The sequence below is a fragment of the Geotrypetes seraphini genome, chromosome 5 (genome assembly GCF_902459505.1).
Source record: "Geotrypetes seraphini chromosome 5, aGeoSer1.1, whole genome shotgun sequence".
NCBI lineage: Eukaryota > Metazoa > Chordata > Amphibia > Gymnophiona > Dermophiidae > Geotrypetes > Geotrypetes seraphini.
The window spans coordinates 96,127,572-96,147,433 of NC_047088.1; the positions used below are offsets into that span (position 1 = coordinate 96,127,572).

The 19,862-nt window shown below is 44.8% G+C and overlaps 1 protein-coding gene across 7 annotated transcripts in view; it reads left to right on the plus strand.

Annotated features, from left to right (window-relative positions):
- CEP43 (centrosomal protein 43) overlaps positions 1–19,862 on the plus strand; it is a 180,306-nt gene that overhangs the window by 51,462 nt on the left and 108,982 nt on the right. For all 7 annotated transcript variants that reach the window (XM_033944335.1, XM_033944329.1, XM_033944334.1 and 4 more), the window contains exon 7: positions 13,320–13,403. In XM_033944335.1, the coding sequence (XP_033800226.1) occupies positions 13,320–13,403 (84 nt within the window). The remainder of the gene's footprint in view (positions 1–13,319; positions 13,404–19,862) is intronic.

Consider the following 19,862-nt stretch of genomic DNA (forward strand, 5'->3'; position numbering starts at 1 on the left):
TACACTGCACCACGCATGTGCATGCCTTCTTGCCCACTAGAGGGCGCATCCCACCTCGTGGTCCTCAGTTCAGTTTTTTCCGCGGAGCCAGAAGCCCTGTGGAATTTGTGCTCTTCGAATTTAGCCTTCTGACACCGCGGCTGTGTGTTCTTTCACGGTCGCTGTGCTTAATTTGCTTTTCTTTCTTCTTTTGTTTCAGTTTTCGTCACGTTCCTCCGCATCGCAAGGTCCTGACCACGGACTCCTCGGAGTACGCGTGGGGGGCTCATCTCGACGGTCTGCGGACTCAGGGTCTATGGTCGGCAGAGGACCGTCTTTGTCACATCAATGTGTTGGAGCTTCGGGCCATTTTTCTGGCGGCTCGAGCGTTCTGCCACTTACTACACGATCAGGTTGTCCTCGTGCGGACGGACAACCAGGTGGCAATGTATTATGTGAACAAACAGGGCGGAACGGGCTCTTGGTCTCTGTGCCGGGAAGCCCTGCGCCTTTGGGAATGGGCAGTCTCCCAGAACATATTCCTGCGTGCGGTTTACATTCAGGGAGAGAGGAACTGTCTGGCAGACAAACTCAGTCGTCTTCTCCAGCCGCACGAGTGGTCGCTGAACTCCCGGGTTCTGCGCGAGGTCTTCGACCGCTGGGGGACTCCTCAGGTGGATCTGTTTGCCTCCCCGGAGACTCACAAACTGCCCCTCTATTGTTCTCGGATGTACTCCCGGGACCGTCTCGAGGCCGATGCCTTCCTTCTCGACTGGGGGGGGAGGTTCCTTTATGCGTTCCCTCCTTTTCCTCTGATCTTGAGAACGTTGGTACATCTCAAATTGACCAGGGCCACGATGATTCTCATTGCGCCTCGTTGGCCCAGACAGCACTGGTTCTCCCTGCTCCTTCAACTCAGTGTAAGGGAACCTCTGCTTCTACCTGTTTTTCCCTCTCTGCTGTCTCAGAGTCGGGGTTCGCTGTTACATCCCAATCTTCAGTCTTTACATCTGACCGCTTGGTTCCTCTCCCCTTGACTTCGGTTCCTGTTTCTCAGTCGGTGAGGGAGATTTTGAAAGCCTCGCGCAAGGTCTCGACTAGGCTTTGTTATTCCCAGAAGTGGACCAGATTTTCATCCTGGTGCTCCTCGAACCATCTGGAACCGAGTTCGGTTCCAGTGTCTTCGGTGCTGGAATATTTGTTGCATCTGTCTCAGTCTGGGCTGAAAACGACTTCCATTCGGGTGCATCTCAGTGCCATTGCGGCGTTCCATCGGCATCTCGAGGGTCGGTCTCTTTCTCTTCATCCTCTGGTAACTCGTTTCATGAGGGGTCTCGTGAATGTTCACCCTCCTCTGAAACCTCCTCCTGTAGTTTGGGATCTTAATGTGGTCTTATCTCAACTGATGAAGCCTCCTTTTGAGCCTATCGACAAATCTCATCTTAAGTTTCTCACTTGGAAGGTGGTCTTTTTGCTTGCGCTCACGTCCGCTCCTCGGATTAGTGAGCTGCAGGCTTTAGTTGCGGATCCACCTTTTACTGTGTTTCATCATGACAAGGTGGTTCTTCGCACCCATCCTAAATTTTTGCCTAAGGTTGTGTCTGATTTCCACCTCAATCAGTCCATTGTTCTTCCGGTGTTCTTCCCGAAGCCCCACTCACATCCTGGTGAGGCGGCGCTTCACACGCTTGACTGTAAGAGGGCGTTGGCTTTTTATCTCCAACGTACCAAGTCTCATCGGAAGGTTCCTCAATTGTTTTTGTCCTTTGATCCTAATCGGTTGGGACACTCTGTTTCCAAGCACACCTTGTCCAACTGGTTGGCCGCTTGAATTTCTTCTTGCTATGCTCAGGCTGGTCTCACGCTCCATGGTCGAGTCACGGGGCATAAGGTCCGGGCTATGGCAGCTTCAGTTGCTTTCCTCCGGTCTACTCCTGTGGAGGACATATGTAAAGCTGCCACTTGGTCTTCGGTTCATACGTTCACCTCCCACTACTGTCTGGACACTTTGTCCAGAAGCGACGGCCGGTTTGGCCAGTCGGTGTTACGTAACCTGTTTTCCTAAATTGCCATCCTCCCACCTGCCCTTTTTTGGTTGGCTTGGAGATCACCCACATGTGAGAATATCATGCCTGCTTGTCCTGGGATAAAGCACAGTTACTTACCGTAACAGGTGTTATCCAGGGACAGCAGGCATATATTCTCACAACCTGCCCTCCTCCCCGGGGATGGCTTCTTTGCTGGAACTGAGGACCACGAGGTGGGGATGCGCCCTCTAGTGGGCAAGAAGGCATGCACATGCGTGGTGCAGTGTAGCAAACTTGAAACTTCAATCAAGTTTGCTTGAAAAGCTGTCCGCGCTGGGGCTCCGTAGATGACGTCACCCACATGTGAGAATATATGCCTGCTGTCCCTGGATAACACCTGTTACGGTAAGTAACTGTGCTATATTGCAGTACTGAGGCTGCGGGGACGGTGACGGGGCGGTGAATGGGATGGCAGTGACGGTGACGGGGCGGTGAAAGGGATGGTGGTGACGGTGACGGGGTGGTGAAGGAAATGGAGGTGACGGGGCGGTGAAGTGGACGGTGGGCCGGGGACGGGGGAGTGACAGGGACAGATTTTTTCCCCGTGTCATTCTCTAATCTCCATGTCTCTCTCTCTTTCTGATGTGTTCAGTATTTCAATCGCTTCTCTTTTTTCCTTCTCTTCCCTTCAGCCCCTTCCCCAACATATCCAGCACCTCTCTCCCTTCCCTTCAGCTCCCCTCCTGCAGGTCTGGTATCTTTCCCTTCAGCACCAGTCAACTTCTCCATAAGTCAAGCACCTCTCTCTCCCATTCAGCTCCAGCTCCCTTCCTGTGCCCTTTCGTCCAGCCCCAACCCCCCTCCTAGGCAAATTCCTTCCACTTTGCCTTACATTGCTCTCTCTTTTCATTAGGACCGATAGCTCCAGCTCCCCCCATCGCTCGTGGGCCAGGCGGGACCAGATGGCTTCCCTGCCGCTTGCACACATGTTGCAGAGCGAGCTGATCTCTACACAGGCTTGCTCCATGGTGCTCATAACTGCCTGTCTTTGCAAAAAAAGGAAGTTGCATCATAAGGAGGAGCCCAGCTGAGGGAAGGTCATGAGCACTGTCGAGCAGGCCTGTATAGAGATCGGCTTGCAATGCAAGGTATGTGCCAGCGGCTGGAGCCGCCGGACCCATGAGCGAGGGAGATCAGACTGGAGCTGCTGGACCCACAAGTGAGGAGGAGTAGGGCCTGAAGCCACCGAACCCACAAGGGGAAGGCCTGGCGATGGGGGGAGGGATGGGATATCGGGGAGCTGTGGTGGGTGGGGTTCCCCACAGGAACAGTCTTTTACTGGTCTGTGGAGCAGTGAAAAGCTTTGTTCCTGTGCTGGCGGTGAACAGATTGTATCCATTTCTGTGGTTTTATTGTAGCTACCCGCGGGAATGAATTACCGTGCCATTCTCTAGTTTGTAGCTCTAATCACTGCACCACAAAGATGAGTGCAGTAGTCTCTGGTAGGGGAGAAATAAAAAACATGACATTTTGAAATCATTGTTTTATTAACAAACAAGTAATAAATGTTGGCTGTTTCACTAAACCATGCACACAATAGGCTTGAGAGTATGTTTAACTTCAAAGTAGGCTCCCATCCCCAATGCTTTGAGCAATTGTCTTCTATATGAGCTGTAATGTTATCATGTAGGATTATGGCGCCATGCAACAGTTTTGGACGTTTCTCCTGTACTGCACGATGAAGGTGGTACTGCAGAAATGACTTGTAATACTGTGCATTCACAATGTGTCCCTCATGCGAGCTTTGCTCGCATACTGGGTCACAGGGGCTTGAATGCAGGCTATTATGCACCTGCAGGGGGCTCAGTAGGGCTCTTCAAACTGCCGGCTGCATTTTACCTCCCACCTTTTGCATGTGTGGGTTCGAGGTGGTCGAGGATCAGTCAGATTTTGGTCTGACTGGCAGCCCAAAGATTTCAGCATTGGAGATGCTCCTGAAGACTCATTAAAGATAGGCTGTATTATATATATTTTTATTTTATTAGGTATTTATATACCGCCTATCAAGGTTATCTAAGCAGTATCTTGGCACAGATATATCAGCGGATGTTTGCTCAGCCTGTTGGATGCGTTAGCATAGGTACCTAAATGCTCTTCCCTGCCAAGTGAGGGAGGTGTGGTATTAAAGGATATACAGGATCACAGAGTGAATGTGATCCTTAAAAGACAATTTGAAGCACTGGCCTTAGGAATTAAAGCAGCTGCAGCAGCCTCTTTTCTGGTAAGAGCCTGTCATTCCAGGTTGCGTGGGCTTACACTGGAGCAGGATGAGCCTTTGCCCCACCTTTTAGTAACAGGGGTGGATTATGTGGCCGATGCTTTCTATGACAACATCAGTGTCATGAGCAACATCTCGATTTATTCTATCTCAGCCTGCTCTGAATCGGACAATGGGCAGGAGATTCCACCTCAGTAGACTTCCTTTCAAGGGACAAATGTTATTCAGGAAGGGGCTAGATGATATTATGGCCAGTGTAGCAGATTGCCGGCTGAAGTCTTTACCTGACAGCAGCTCCCGAACCTCAAGAGGCTCCGTGCAGTCTAATTTTTGTGGCTCAAGATTCTTTTGGCAGTACTCAGGAGGAACATCATCTCAGAAATCCTGTCAGGGCTCTACAGAGATTTTCAGGACCTAGGCAGAGCCAAGCCTCCAGTTGTCCCGCTTCAGCCTTCAAGAAATCACAATGGTGACAGGTCTGGAGCTGCTTCCCTGAAGATTGGAAGACTCTGACGCCTAGGCACAGATCTCGTCAGGCCGTTGGATGCTGGAGCTCATTCAGAGCGGTTACAATCTCGAATTCGCCTATCCCTTAGCAGTCTGGTTTGTGGACTCTCAGGTGGTGCGCCCAGAGAAGGCAAGCAGGAGCTCAACCACAGTCCGAAGACTGGTGAAAATTCAGGCCATAGTGCCGCCCGAGGAGTCTGAATTGGGCAGATACTCCATATACTTCATAGTGCCTAAGAAAGGCTCAGAGGAATGGAGACCCACTTCAATGCAACACTGAAAGTTCTATATTTTTGAATGGAACCAATGTGGCCAGTCATCGCAGCAGTTGTGCCTAGGGAATTTCTGGCTTCCCTAAATTTGATGGAGGCCTTCTTCATATTCCCATCTTTCCAGAGAACAGGAAGTTCCTGAGAGTCATGTCCTGGAGAATCAGTACTAATTCTCAGCATTCCCCTTTGGTCTGGAGACAGCGCACTTATGTTCACCAAGGGGATGGTATTGGTAGCTGTGTATCTCTGTAGAACAGGTTTGCAAGTGCATCCATACTTGGATGACTGGCTGATCAGGGTTCCTTCATTCTCAGAAGAGAACATGCAGTGACTCAAGTAGTCCAAGTTCTGGAGAACCTGGGTTGGATAGTAAAGTTTGAAAGAGCCAATTGGTCCCGTCCCAATCTCTGGAATACAGTAAACTCTCAGTTATCTGGCACCCTTGGTGATTGGTAGATGTAATGGCCCTCTATCAAGGGGGATGACCCCATGGTCTTCCTGCTGCTCAGACCCTCGACTCTGTTAGAGCTTATCGCTGACTCTTTACCGGAGTTAAACTTGGACTCTCAGCAGGGCCCCTCTGCTCCCTGCTCTATAATGAGTGGAGTGAAAGCCCAGTCTTCTTCATTTTCATGGCATCCTAATATCAGTGTATTGGTCATGGAGCATTGAGAATCCTGAAGGGTCCCTTATTGTAGCCTAGACAATGGTTTAGCTGTGTCCGATGGCACAGGAATGCCAGCAGCTATTCACTCAGCTGAAGGTAGATTCTTTGATAGCACTGGTAACCAAACGCACGTCCCTACCAAGTGAGGGAGGTGTATTAAAGGATATGCAGGATCACAGAGTAGATGCAATTCGTAAAAGACAATTCGAAGTGCTAGACTTGGGAATCAAATCAGCTGCAGCTGTTTCCTTTGTGACATATGCCTGTCATACCAGGTTGCAGGGGCTTGAGCTGGCGGAGGGTAATCCTTTACCCCAGTTCCTATTAGCTGGAGTGGATTATGTAACCGATGCTCTCTGCCATCACCAAAGTCATGAGCAAAGTTTTGGCTTATTCGATCTCAGCCTGCAGAATTTTCTAGGTCAGGCAATGGGCGGGAGATTCCACCTCCCAGGGCTACCCTCATCAGACTTCCTTTTAAGGGACAAATGTTCAGAAAGAGACTGGATTATTTCATGACCAGCATGGAAGATTGTTGGCCAAAATCTCTACCTGACAGCAGACCATGATCTTCTAGAACAGTGGTCTTCTTAAATTTTTAAGCGAAGGCCGTTTTGGGTCTAAAAAAGGTGAAGGAAAGCTGACAAATATGTTCCTACTTTGAGTCATGACACCAATAACGCTTCTCAACATTCATTGCTACCAGAACACCTGGCTTTGAGCATACATGCAGAACACAGTTAAACCCTGATCCTGCCTCGACTCTGCTTCCTGCAGTCCAGCCTGGGCAATTAGCAGTCTTCCGCAAGGTTGAGTCCCTGCCTGTACCTCGAGCTGAGTATACACACTCTATACAAGAGGTCAAGTCCCTGCCTGTGCCTCGAGCTGACTCTACACACACTATGCAAGGAGTCGAGTCTTTGCGAGTGTCTGGTCTGGAATCTACACACTCTGTGCAAGGAGTCAAGTCTTTGCGGGTGTCTCGACAGGAATCCTCACACTCCATACAAGGAGCCGAGTCTTTGGGAGTGCTTCGAGATTCCTCAATCCAAACCACTGAGTCTATGGGGTTTCGATCTACAGCTTCTAGCCCTATTCATTCATGAGCGGCACTGCCCCTTTCCAGGCATAGGGCGAAGTCTCCTCGATCTTACCCGAGACCTCCTTCCAGGCACTCTCGTCATTGATCGAGGTTCTCTTCCAGAGAACAGCCTTCTTTGTCCAGGCCTCACTCCAGGCCTTCCAGCTCTTTGAGGCCTCCAACTCCTCAATTGAGGTCACCAATTGCAGACCCCCGAGGATTCAACTGCTTCCAATGCCTCCTCCAAGTCTGTCTATTCCTTGGGTTACCAATACTCCAGAGAGGCTTCGCCTTCGTTCTCCACTCGATGTGCCTCGAGGTCATCGAGTCCTTCTCGAGGCCATGCTCTGGCGGATCAATTGCCCTTTTCCTCCTTCCTTTGCCAAATGGCTGACGATCTGGATCTTAAGTTTGACGTTGGTTCGAAATATTCTAAGGAATATTTAGAAGAAATGCATCTGCCTCAACCTCCTGCAGAGTCACTCAGACTCCCTCTTAAAAGTTTTCTGTCTCAAACTTTCAAACGAAATCTGGAGACTTCTTATGCTATACCTGCTGTTCCAGGCAAACTGGAATCAAGGTTTAGAACTCTACATTGCAAGGGTTTTGAGAATTCACAACTATCTCACCAATCCCTCCTTGTGGAATCCTCAACAAATTTTTAGTCAAAGAAAAATTTTGCATGCTGTCCCTGGCATCCCTCTATCCCCTTCTAGATCAGAACGATTGGTTATGTTCTCTACATCTCAAGGAGGCTTACACTCACATTCCCATTCATCCGGCCTCCCATCATTACCTCAGATTTCGGGTGGGGAATCTGCATTATCAATACAGAGTGCTACCCTTCGGTCTGGCATCATCTCCCAGAGTGTTCACTAAGTGCCTAGTGGTGGTAGCAGCAGCTCTAAGGAACCATGGTCTTCAGGTGTTTCCCTACCTAGACGACTGGCTCATCAAAGATTCAACATCTCAGGGGGTTATTGTAGCGACCCAACGGACAACGTGGTTCCTACAAAGCTTGGGATTTGAAATCAACTTTCCCAAATCCCAACTTCAGCCCTCTCAGAATCTACAGTTCATCAGGGCTTTTCTGGACACTATCCAACTCAGAGTATTCCTTCCTCAACAAAGTCTGGATGCTCTTCTTCAGCTCTGTTACAAAGTATCTTCCCGCTCTTCACTCTCAGCAAGACACATGATGGTACTACTAGGTTACATGACCTCCACAGTTCACATGACTCCTTTTGCCAGACTTCACCTCAGAATTCCTCAATGGACCCTGGCATTTCAGTGGACGCAGGCTTGCGAACCACTCTCTCGACACATTATAATCACTCCTTCGGTGGATGCTTTCTTCCAATCTCTCCAGAGGTTTACTGTTTCAAACACCACCTCATCAGAAGGTCCTCATGACAGATTTCTCGACCTGCGCTTGGGGGACTCACCTCGACAGTCTCCGTACTCAAGGCTACTGGTCCAGCACAGATCGTCAGTGTTGCATCAATCTGTTGGAACACAGAGTGATCTTCAATGCTCTCAAAGCTTTTCAACATCTTCTTCACAACCAGGTAGTCCTCATTCGGACAGACAACCAAGTTGTCATGTACTATGTCAACAAGCAGGGAGGAACGGGATCTCTCCCTCTTTGCCAAGAAGCTCTGAAGGTTTGGGATTGGGCAATCTTTCACAACACCTTCCTGAAAGCTGTCTACATTCAAGGGGAGAAAAACAGTTTGGCGGACAAATTGAGTAGTCTTCTGCAACCTCACGAATGGACACTCAATTCTTAGCCTCTTCATCAATTTTTTCTCAGTGGGGAACTCCTAAGATAGATCTCTTTGCATCTCCCCACAACCACAAACTGCCTCAGTTCTGCTCCAGGATATATTCTCCTCATCACCTCGAGGCAGATGCTTTTCTACTGGAATGGACGAATCTCTTCTTGTATGCATTCCCTCCATTCCCTCTCATTCTCAAGATTCTTGTCAAACTCAAGAACGATCATGCCACCATGATTCTGATAGCTCCTCGGTGGCCGAGACATCCTTGGTACTCCCTTCTACTTCAACTCAGCAACAGGGAGCCATACCTTCTACCAGTTTTTCCGTCTTTGCTTACACAGAGTCAAGGATCTCTACTTCATCCCAACCTGCAATCTCTACACCTGACAGCTTGGTACCTTTCAACATAACTCCTCTTCAGTTTTATCAACCGGTACGAGACATTTTAGAGGCTTCTAGATAGCCTGCCACCAGATAATGCTACCACCAAAAATGGACTAGATTTTCTACGTGGTGCATCTCTCATGACAAGGAGCCTCAAGATTCCTCCTTATCTTCTGTTCTGGATTATCTTTTGCACTTATCTACCTCTGGCCTCAAGTCTACATCGATTCGAGTCCATCTCAGTGCAATTGCTGCTTTCCAACAGCCTATTGAAGGGAAACCCCTCTCTGCTCTTCCGGTGGTTTCCAAATTTATGAAAGGACTTTTCAATGTCAAACCTCCTCTCAAACCGCCTCCAGTGGTTTGTGATCTCAATGTTGTTTTCAGCTTGGCCACTGTCTGTTTCTCTTGTGCTTTATTCATTCAATAAATATATATTCAATGTTGTTCTTGCTCAGCTAATGAAGCCTTCATTTGAACCAATGTCTACAGCTCATCTGAAATATCTCACTTGGAAAGTGGTGTTTCTCATTGCTCTCACATCTGCTCAAAGAGTCAGTGAGCTGCAAGCTTTAGTTGCTGATCCACCTTTCACAGTTTCCCATCATGACAAGGTGGTCCTCCGTACTCATCCTAAATTCTTACCTAAAGTGGTTTCAGAATTTCATCTCAACCAATCTTTTGTACTTCCAGTGTTTTTTTTACGGCCTCATTCTCATCCTGGAGAATCAGCTCATCATACTCTGGACTGTAAACGTGCTTTGGCCTTCTATTGGAATGCACCAAATCACACAGATCTGCTCCTCAACCTTTTGTCTCCTTCGATCCAAACAAGTTGGGACATCCAATTTCTAAGCATACCATCTCCAACTGGATGGCTGCTTGTATCTCTTTCTGCTATGCCCAGGCTGGACTGCATCTAAAGAATCGAGTCACAGCCCACAAAGTCAGAACCATGGCAGCTTCAATAGCTTTCCTCAGATCCACTCCTATTGAGGAAATTTGCAAAACTGCCACCTGGTCCTCGGTTCATTCTTTCATCTCTCATTATTGTCTGGACGTTTTCTCTAGATGGGATGGCCATTTTGGCCAGAGAATATTACAAAATGTATTCTCCTAAGTTGCCAACACTCCCACTATCCCATTCTGGTTAGCTTGGAGGTCACCCATATGTGAGAATGGGCTGCCTGCTTGTCCTGGGATAAAGCACAGTTACTTATCATAACAGTTATTATCCATGGACAATAGAGAGCTATTCTCACAACCCACCCACCTCCCCTGGTTGGCTTCTCTGCTAGCTATCTGAACTGAGGAGACTTGCCCTGCGCTGGGCGGAGGGCACTTGCGCATGCGTGGTGCAGCAGATTCAAAACTTCTGAGTTTCCAACAAGTCTGCTTGCGAGGCTGTCCATATCAGGGCTCCGTGGATGATGTCATCTATATGTGAGAATAGCTTTCTGCTGTCCCTGGATAACAACTGTTACGGTAAGTAATTGTGCTTTACTCACAATCCAAGGTTTGACTGTGTTTCAATCAGAAAATTAAAAATAAAATCATTTTTCTTAACTTTTTGTCTGGTGATTTATTTTTCTAATCATCTTTTCCCAGTCTCTGGTTGCACTTCCTTCTATCTGTGCTCTCAACTTTGTTTCCAGGGCCTTCTTATACATTTGCTGCTTTTTTCTCACATAGAAACATGATGGTAGATAAATGCCAAATGGCCCATCCAGTCTGCTCATCTGCAGTAACCATTATTTATTCCTTTCTCCAAGGGATCCCATGTGCCTATCCCAGGCTTTCTTGAATTCACAGTCTCTGTCTTCACCACCTCTTCCGGGAGACTGTTTCACACATCTACCATGTTTCCCCGAAAATAAGACAGTGTCTTATATTCATTTGGGGCCCAAAAAAGGCACTAGGTCTTATTTTTGGGGTATGCACATGACCATCTCTCCCTTCCTCTCCATCCCAATTCTTCCTCTTTCCTTTCTCTCCCCCCACATGTGCAGCATCTTTCCTCCCTTTCCTCCCTCCCATCCCCCTGTGCAGCAGAAGTTTGCCCAGCTTCTAGCCTTCCCTCCCTCCCATCCCTTGTGCAGTCTTGCCCAGCTTCTATCCTTCTCTCCCTCCCATTCCTTATGCAGCAGAACCCTTCCCAGCTTCTATCCATCCTTCCCTCCCTCCCATCCCTTGTGCAGCAGAACCCTTGAGTACCCCCACCGTGCAGCCGAACCCCTGATGACCCTCCATCCTTCCTCCCCGCTGACCACAAGCGAGTCCTACCTTCAACTGAAGCAGCGTCAGGCCGGCAGCACTCTAAACAGGCTGCTTGGCCTTGACTGTCGGGGATTTCACTCTGCCGCATTATTGTGGAAAGGGGGAGAGGCTAAATGCATTGAAACAGGCATTTGACGTGGACTTCTTGAGTCTTCAGGCAACCATTTGCAGTTTGTGGTGAGAACATACCTGACATGGTATTAGAAGTCTGGGCCATAAGAAGGGCTCCATTCTGTTTAGTTAGAGGCTGGCTTGGCCTACTTGGTGGACACTATCTATGATGGACTCCGTGCAATGGCCCTGAGCACATCTTAGGCAGTCGCAGCATGGCGGCAACTCTTGTTCAGAAATTGGGCCGCTGATGTGGGGCTAAGGGCTAGATGCACTAAAGATAGCGACTCGATCACTGTTCGCCGATTCTCCAGCAGTGATCGATGCACTATCAAGTTTGCATGCAAATGATTTGCATGGAGATGCAAATCATTTGCATGCAAACGGGATCAATCAATCACTCACTCAGTGAGCAGTTAACACATGCACAGAGCCCTAACAGCAGTGACATAAGAAGCAACCTCCTGTTAGGGCTTCTGTTTTTGTTTGTTTTTTAATGGCACAGATGTGCATGTGTTACACACGCACAATCTGACCCTCTGCCGCAGTCCTGCCCCTCCTCTGACATATGGGACGGCGGCAGCCTGCTTGGATTGCTACAGCACCAATGATCCTCTGCAGGCTGCCGCAATTAGCTTTGAAGGTGAGACCGGGAAGCCGGAGGACGCTAGAAAGAAGGGGGAAACATGCTGGCATTCGGGGGGTGGGGGCCCTGGTGTAGAAGTACACGGAGGGAGGGAAGGGAGGGTCCAAAGAGATGTGCATATGCTGGACTGGGGGGGGGAGGGGAAGAAATAATGGGTCTAATAACGGAGGAAAGGGAGAGAGATGGTGGACAATGGGATGGAGGGAGGGAAGGAACAGAAAGGGTATTTTCTTGCAGGCCAAATATAATTACTCTGCGGACCAGATTTGGCACCCCTAGACTAGTGGAAAAAAATGGATCAGCTAAGACCTAATTTCTCCATTTAGTACCTAACCAGCTATAATGAAGCACATAACAATAGGACCATGTTTTATACGGTCTTATTTATGTGGTTATCCAGTTAGTGATGAATATTGATATTTAACAGAATATTTTCAGTGACACTAGCCAGTTAAGGTGCTGATGAATTTGCCTTTTATAGCGCCATACAAGCAATTTAATTGGCCAGGAGCTGTTTCTGTCTGTTTAAATTACTTTGTATATCATTTCCTATATGCACCACCCAAAGTAGTAGAGAATGAGAGAGAGAGAGACAATTTGGCAGAGAGAATAAGCTAATTGATCCATACCTGCCTTCACTTATATTTTATAGTTCTAATCTAATCCAGTATTTGAGTCTCACTATGCCTAAATAGGTTCAAGGCGACTTACAATATAAAGAATTACAGAATATACATGCTACATTATATTATAGTAGTTCAAGGAGGACCAAGTATTTTTACATCCTGCAGTATATCACAATTGATTTGAATATTTTAAAAAATATTCCTTAGATGTTGGTATAGTAAATTTCAGGTCTGTTTGCTTTCTTCCTTAGGTACAGTATAGAACAACTAGGTGTCTGATATGGATATCTCAAAAGGATTTTTTTTTAAACTAAATAAGGTGCCTAAAACAGGCAAGTTTAAATATTTATATCCTCAATGTTATCTACTCCTATACGAAATCAATATGAAACACTATCTTTTTTTTTTCTAAACAGGAAATTTATATTCAGTAAGAGATAGGCATATCATAACTATAGGTGATCAGATCATAGGACCTCTTATAATCTTTATATTATTATAGGAGTAGATAACGTTGAGGATATAAATATTTAAATTTGCCTGTTTTAGGCACCTTATTTAGTTAAAAAAAAACTTTTGAGACATCCATATCATTGCTCTGTACTATATTTGATTGTGGGTTGGATGTTTATACAATCAGGAAGTCCTCTTCTTTCCTTTTATCTTTAGATATTCTTCCTTAGGTACCGCAAGATATATCTGACATTGTATATTCTCCACGGAAACAACCAGAGGGAAAGACAAGTACACAACTGGCAGCGAGCAAGGTAGGCCAGTTGTTAACTTCATTTGATTTAGCACAGAGCATCGGTCAGTCGCAGAAAGGTAACCCCATGCAGAAAGTACCAAGAGAGGAAGCTGAAAAGACAAATTTTATTGATCCATATTAACTTAAAAAAACTAATAAAATATGTTGTTTTAGCTTCATTTTTTGCTGTTTGTTGAGGATGTCAAAAGTTTGTGAGCCTCTTAACTAGTGTTTCAAATGTACTGGCTGATCTATTTTGTGGGTTTTCTTCATATTCTTGAAAAATAGAATAGAATTACTTAAGATTTTGCCAAACACATCACGTTGACCTCGACTTCAACATCCAGTTCCAGTGTGCTCTAGAGTCAAACTGGCTCCTTATGACTACAAAATAAGGGAACATGCTCTATCTCCTCATTTTTTTTAGTATGATACAAGAGTGGTTTGCGATTGCCTTCCCCAAGGCATGAAAGTTAAGTGACTTGCCCTAGATCACAAGGAGCTGCCATGAGATTTTAATCTGAGTCTTCCTTTTTTCAGCCTGTTGCTCTAACCATTAGGCTACTTCTCCACCTACTTTTAACATAGTGGTGCTAATGGTATTTCTTAAAATAATTTGTATTTGTGTGTTTAATTAAGATCATAACATGTTCTGGAGAATAAGCAGCATGCCAAATACTCTAAATAACCTATAGCTTCACCTGAACTCCAGTACACCTCGCATTCTCCTTAAATGTGCTTGACAATAGTAGAGATTGGCATTGTACAAAGTATTGAACCAGATTTTAATGCTGTATTCATGAAATTCTGTTGTATCAAAAAACAGCTGCCATAATGTTGATTTAACTGCTTCCTATAGTACAGGGGTGAGCAACCATGGTCCTCAAGGGCCACAGTCCAGTTGGGTTTTCAAGATTTCCCCAATAAATATTCATGAAATCTATTTGCATACAATGGAAGCAGTTCATGAAAATCAATTGCATGCATATTCATTGTGTTCATCATGAAAACCCAACTGGACTTGAAGACCATGGTTTTCCCCTCCTGCTGTAGTAGAATAGGGGATAAACTGATGTCAGACTGATCTTGCTGAAATGGCTGTGACTAACAGCTGAGCAAAGTGCATTTAGTGGCTGGCTGCTTTTCCTTTGTACTAAACCAATAATATCAGGGTACAATAACAATAACAACCAAAAATACAAAAAGAAAACTCATTCACACTCTTTCATTGAAAATCAAGCAAACGAGACAGCATTTTTGAAAAAACAAAGGAGCTGTATGAAAGAGCGTCTAAGAAATGCTGCTTGAAGATAAGTTTGCCCTGTTTGTTTACATCACGTTTTATTAGACCTCTTTATATGAACTTATAATCATCTTTTACTCTGGGCTGTTGCCATTGTTTGGATATTTTGGCAGATTTAACCTCTCATTCCATATGAGAACAGAAAATGACTTTGAAATCTATATGAAAGAATAAAACATAAAATGAAAAATAGATGATATATATGTATGGAGTTTTTTCAGACCAGTGATGATACGGATAGCTTAGGGTACTGTATAGTTCCGGCTGTCTGTGTATGAGGTCTGTTTTCTCCATTTTTTTGTATACATTTTGATTTCTGTCTCATTTGCTTTATTTTCAATGAAAGAGTGTGAATGAGTTTTCTCTGCTAAATCTATTATACAGTGTGTCTTTTTGTATTTTTGGTTGTTTTTCCTTTGTAACATATGACTAGAAGCATTACTCCCAGATTAGAGATGTGATTCCATTCTCCATCTATAAGCTGGATTGAATGAGCCACAGAACAATTCTCATGAAGATCAGAACTACTCTAAAGCTCTGAGCAGGTTTTAACTCTTCCCATTTGCAATAGTTCCTCAGTCTCCTCTGTTCTATTTTTCTGCTCTGCCAAACAGATGTGAAAACAAAACCTTTCTCTATATGCACTTTGAAGAGCATTTTCGTCATGTTATTTGACACCCTATTTATCATTTTCTTCTATGTGAAAACAATTGTTATTGAACAGAAAGATAAAAGAACAATAAATTCAGCAAAAGGTACAGTATTTGTTCAAAATACATACAATTGTAACACTCCCCAATACAACTCCCCTCACCCCCCAATATCAGTAACAAGGAAAAGTACAGCAAGTAACAGGAAAGGCAAAAAGAGAGCAAATATTCCATAGCGGCCAATCGGGAAGGTTCCAAACAGTATCCCCCCAAAAAAGGAAAAGCATGAAAATCAGAGCCCTGGTATCTGATGGGCCCTAAAAGACACATGAAAAGGACCTCCCCCCATCCCCCCTCTCCTCCCACAGAAGACGACGACGACGAACACGCACACAAAAAACAGCAACAACAGGAGGAATAACTAGGAGATCCAAGCCTGGAAATATGGGCAGTCCTAGGGTCACCCCTCCCCCTCCAGCCACTCAAGGCAGATCAGACGTTTAGGATATTAAGAATCAGACCTCATACTCTAGGAGATAAGAAATCTATATAAGGACTCCAAATCCGCAAAAAAAAATTAAGATTGGCGGAAGGAGCCATGAACCCGACCCTTTATCATTTTCTTCTAATTTGTTTTCATTAGTCCTTCCCTTTAAAAACTGTATATGTGACCCACTGAGTGAAAAGGTATCAAAAATGGGGTTACAAATAACAGAGATAAAGGCTATAAAAGTTTGGAAGGATAAATTTGGGCTGCTTTCATTTTTGAAAGTTTTGTGCTATACGGTCAGTAGAAAGTGACTATGCAAACTTTTTCACAACTTTGATGCTTTTTGTATTCTACAGCCTTAAAAACTATAGGTACCTAAAACAGTGGCATAGACAGAAGACAATCTTTGGTAGGCCAGTGGGTATGTTGGGTAGGCATGCATTTTTTTCTTCCCTCCCCTCACCCCGAACTTTAAAAATTACATACCTTAGCTAACAAAGATCCCTAGCCCCACTAGCTGAAAACATCCACAACCTACAAACCCATGTTTAGAAACGTGCAGTGGTCAGTCAGTGCTCTGAGACACTTACACCAGCACAGCTCTCACACATGAGCTGAACAGGCATAAGAACTGAGTATGCCCACAGTGCCGGTGTCAGCATCATCATTTTTGATGGGGGGTTCATTGGGCTGCAGATGTCTTCTGCTGGTGGGTCTTGGAGATCCCTTCAAGCCACAGTATGGTATACCTAGAGTTGCCAACTTTTCGAAACATAAAAACTTGGCACCAGCCACAACCCTGCTTCAACCACTGTTCAGCCCCTTGCCATACCCCGTCCCACTTCCAACAGTGAGGGTAGTAGTATAGGACTGAGTGCTGGGAGGGGCTGGTACAAAAGATTGTTTTCTTCAACCCCCAATGAGCTGCAGTCTGTCCCTCAAAATATACATATACTTTCTCCAAACAGTATTAAATTAAAACATATATTCTGCATTCATAGAACTGCTTAATCTCTCCCCCAACAACCAGAGCAGAGCTAGGGCATTTCCTCATAAAACATGTTGTACAAAAAATATTTGCTTTTAATACAATATCAATAACAATATAAATTCTGTCTGTAAATTACAGACTTCAATGATGGGCAAAATGATAGAAACAATTATAAAAAATAAAATTGTGGAACACGTAGACAAAACATGATTTAATGAGATGGAGTCAGCATGGGTTCAGCCGAGGGGAGATCTTGCCTCACAAATTTGCTTGACTTCTTTGAAGATGTAAATAAACATGTGGATAAAGGTGAGCTGGTTGATTATAGTGTATCTAGATTTTCAGAAAGTTTAAAGTTCCTCTAGGCTCCTGAGAAAATTAAAGTGTCATGGGATTGGTGGCAAAGTTCAGTTGTGGATTAGGAATTGGTTATCACATAGAAAACAGAGGTTAGGATTAAATGGTCATTTTTCTCAATGGAGGAGATTAAACAGTGGAGTCCTGCAGGGGTCTGTACTAGGACCGGTGTTATTTAACTTATTTATAAATGATCTGGAAATTGGAACGACAAGTGAGGTGATTAAATTTGCAGATGACACTAAACTGTTCAAAGTTGTTAAAACGCATGCGGATTGTGAAAAATTGCGAGCGGACCTTAGGAAATTGGAAGATTGGGCATCCAAATGGCAGATAAAATGTAATGTGGATAAATGCAAAGTGATGCACATTGGGAAGAATAACCTGAATCACAGTTACTGGATGCTAGGGCCCACCTTGGGGATTAGCGCCCAATGTGCGTCAGCGGCCAAAAAAGCAAACAGGATGCTAGGAATTATTAAAAAAGAAATGGTTAACAAGAATAAGAATATTATAATGCCCCTGTATCGCTCCATGGTACGATCTCATCTGGAGTAAATTTGCATTTAATTCTGGTCTCCTTAGCTCAAGAAAGATATAGTGGCGCTAGAAAAGGTTCAAAGAAGAGCGAGCAAGATGGTAAAGGGGATGGAACTTCTCTTGTATGAGGAAATACTAAAACAGTTAGGGCTCTTCAGCTTGGAAAAGAGACGGCTGAGGGGGGATATGATTGAATTCTACAAGATCCTGAGTGAAGTACAACGGGTACAAGTGGATCGATTTTTCATTCTGTCAAAAATTACAAAGACTAGGGGACACTTGATGAAGTTACAGGGAAATACTTTTAAAACCAATAGGAGGAAATTTTTTTCACTCAGACAAAGCTCTGGAACGAGTTGCCAGAGGATGTGGTAAGAGCGGAGAGCGTAGCTGGTTTTAAGAAAGGTTTGGACAAGTTCCTGGAGGAAAGGTCCATAGTCTGTTATTGAGAAATACATGAGGGAAGCCACTGCTTGCCCTGTATCGGTAGCATGGAATATTGCTACTCCTTGGGATTTGGCCAGGTACTAGTGACCTGGATTGGCCACCGTGAGAACGGGCTACTGTGCTTGATGGACCATTGATCTGACCCAGTAAGGCTGTTCTTATGTTCTAATACAAAACAGTACAAAAATTCACTGAGTTGGGGAAAATCTACCATTCTGCCTTAACTTCCAAAACTCACATAACAAGGATTATTCCTAGCCAAAGATGCAGTGGAACCTAGAATAACAGTACAGCTATTGGGAAAACTGAATAAGCCAGATTACTACAGAAACTCCATGATACAAGAATATCACACAGAATACGGAGACCCTCACAAAATATAAATTTAGTGACCATAAACTAATAGAAATATGTAGATAAAAATTCATCTGAAACTTCAAGAAACCACTGTTTTGCATGCACTGCAACACCAAACAAACAAAAACATTACTCCTTACTGTGAAAATATAAAGGTAGCAGATGCCTGGGATAACACTTTGTGTGTATGGGGAATGCTCTGGGCCCTCAGGCCACAGAGGGCCCCAAGCTTGCCCGAAGCTGAAGAAGGCACAGACTATTATCAGACTTTGGGTTCCCTCCCAGATTTCTGCCTTGGGTTCCAGCCATGTCTAACACCAGCTCTATGCATTCCAAAAACTGACACATTTCAATCACTATGTAGAAAATAAAATTCTTCTTTCTACCTTTGTCTGGTTTTTTTATTTTTCCCACTGTTTCCCCGTTTCTGGTTTCTTTGTTCCTCTATCTTAACTCTCTTCCCAGTATTCCCTGTCCATTTGTCATTTCTTCTTTCTCCATATCTACCATCCATTTCCTTTCAGTGTCCTTGTCCTTATTCTTTCGTGTCCATTATCTGTTTTCTTGCTCTTACCGTTTTCCAGGTCCAGCATCTCACTTTTATGATTCTTTCCTTATCATTTTCTATGTCCAAAATCTCCCCCCATTCCTTCCCTCATGTCCAATATTCCCTTTGGCCTGAATCTCCCTGTGTCTGAAATCCTCATCCAACATCCCCTCTCTGTGTAAAATGTTTTCCTGCATCCAGAATCTTTCACCATTCCTTCATTTGTGTCCAGCATGCCCAATGTCCTGTCCCTCCCTATGGCCAGAATCTCTCCCATTCCTTCCTTATATCCAATACCCCTTCTCTTGTCTTATCCCACCCCCATCATGCTCTTTCTCCGTCTTGTCCCTCCCTGTGTCTAGAATCTTTCCCATTCCTTCCCTCACATCTAGCATTCCTTTTCTATATCCTTTTTCTGACCACCTTACCCCCTCCCAAATCTAGCATCTCTATTTCTCTTGTCGTCTTATGTCCTTAATCGCCCCTACCCTGGTGCCCTTATATCTTTCCTCTGTCATATTTCCTAGTCAATCACCCATACACCCCCTCCTTTTCTCTCCCTCTTCCCTCTTTTAGTTCTCCTCCAGATCTACCAGCCCTTCGGATCACCTTGTTGCTGAGTAGGACCAAATAGATGACAACTGCAGTGAGTATGGAAGAATATTCCCAGGAAAACAATGTCTTTTGCAGCTTCATATACATTATGAATTTGACAAATGTTTCTGAAAATGAAACATTTTTGAATTTTTTTTTTTTATTGAACAATTTTAAATACAAGGAGGTCCTGTTGATCTAG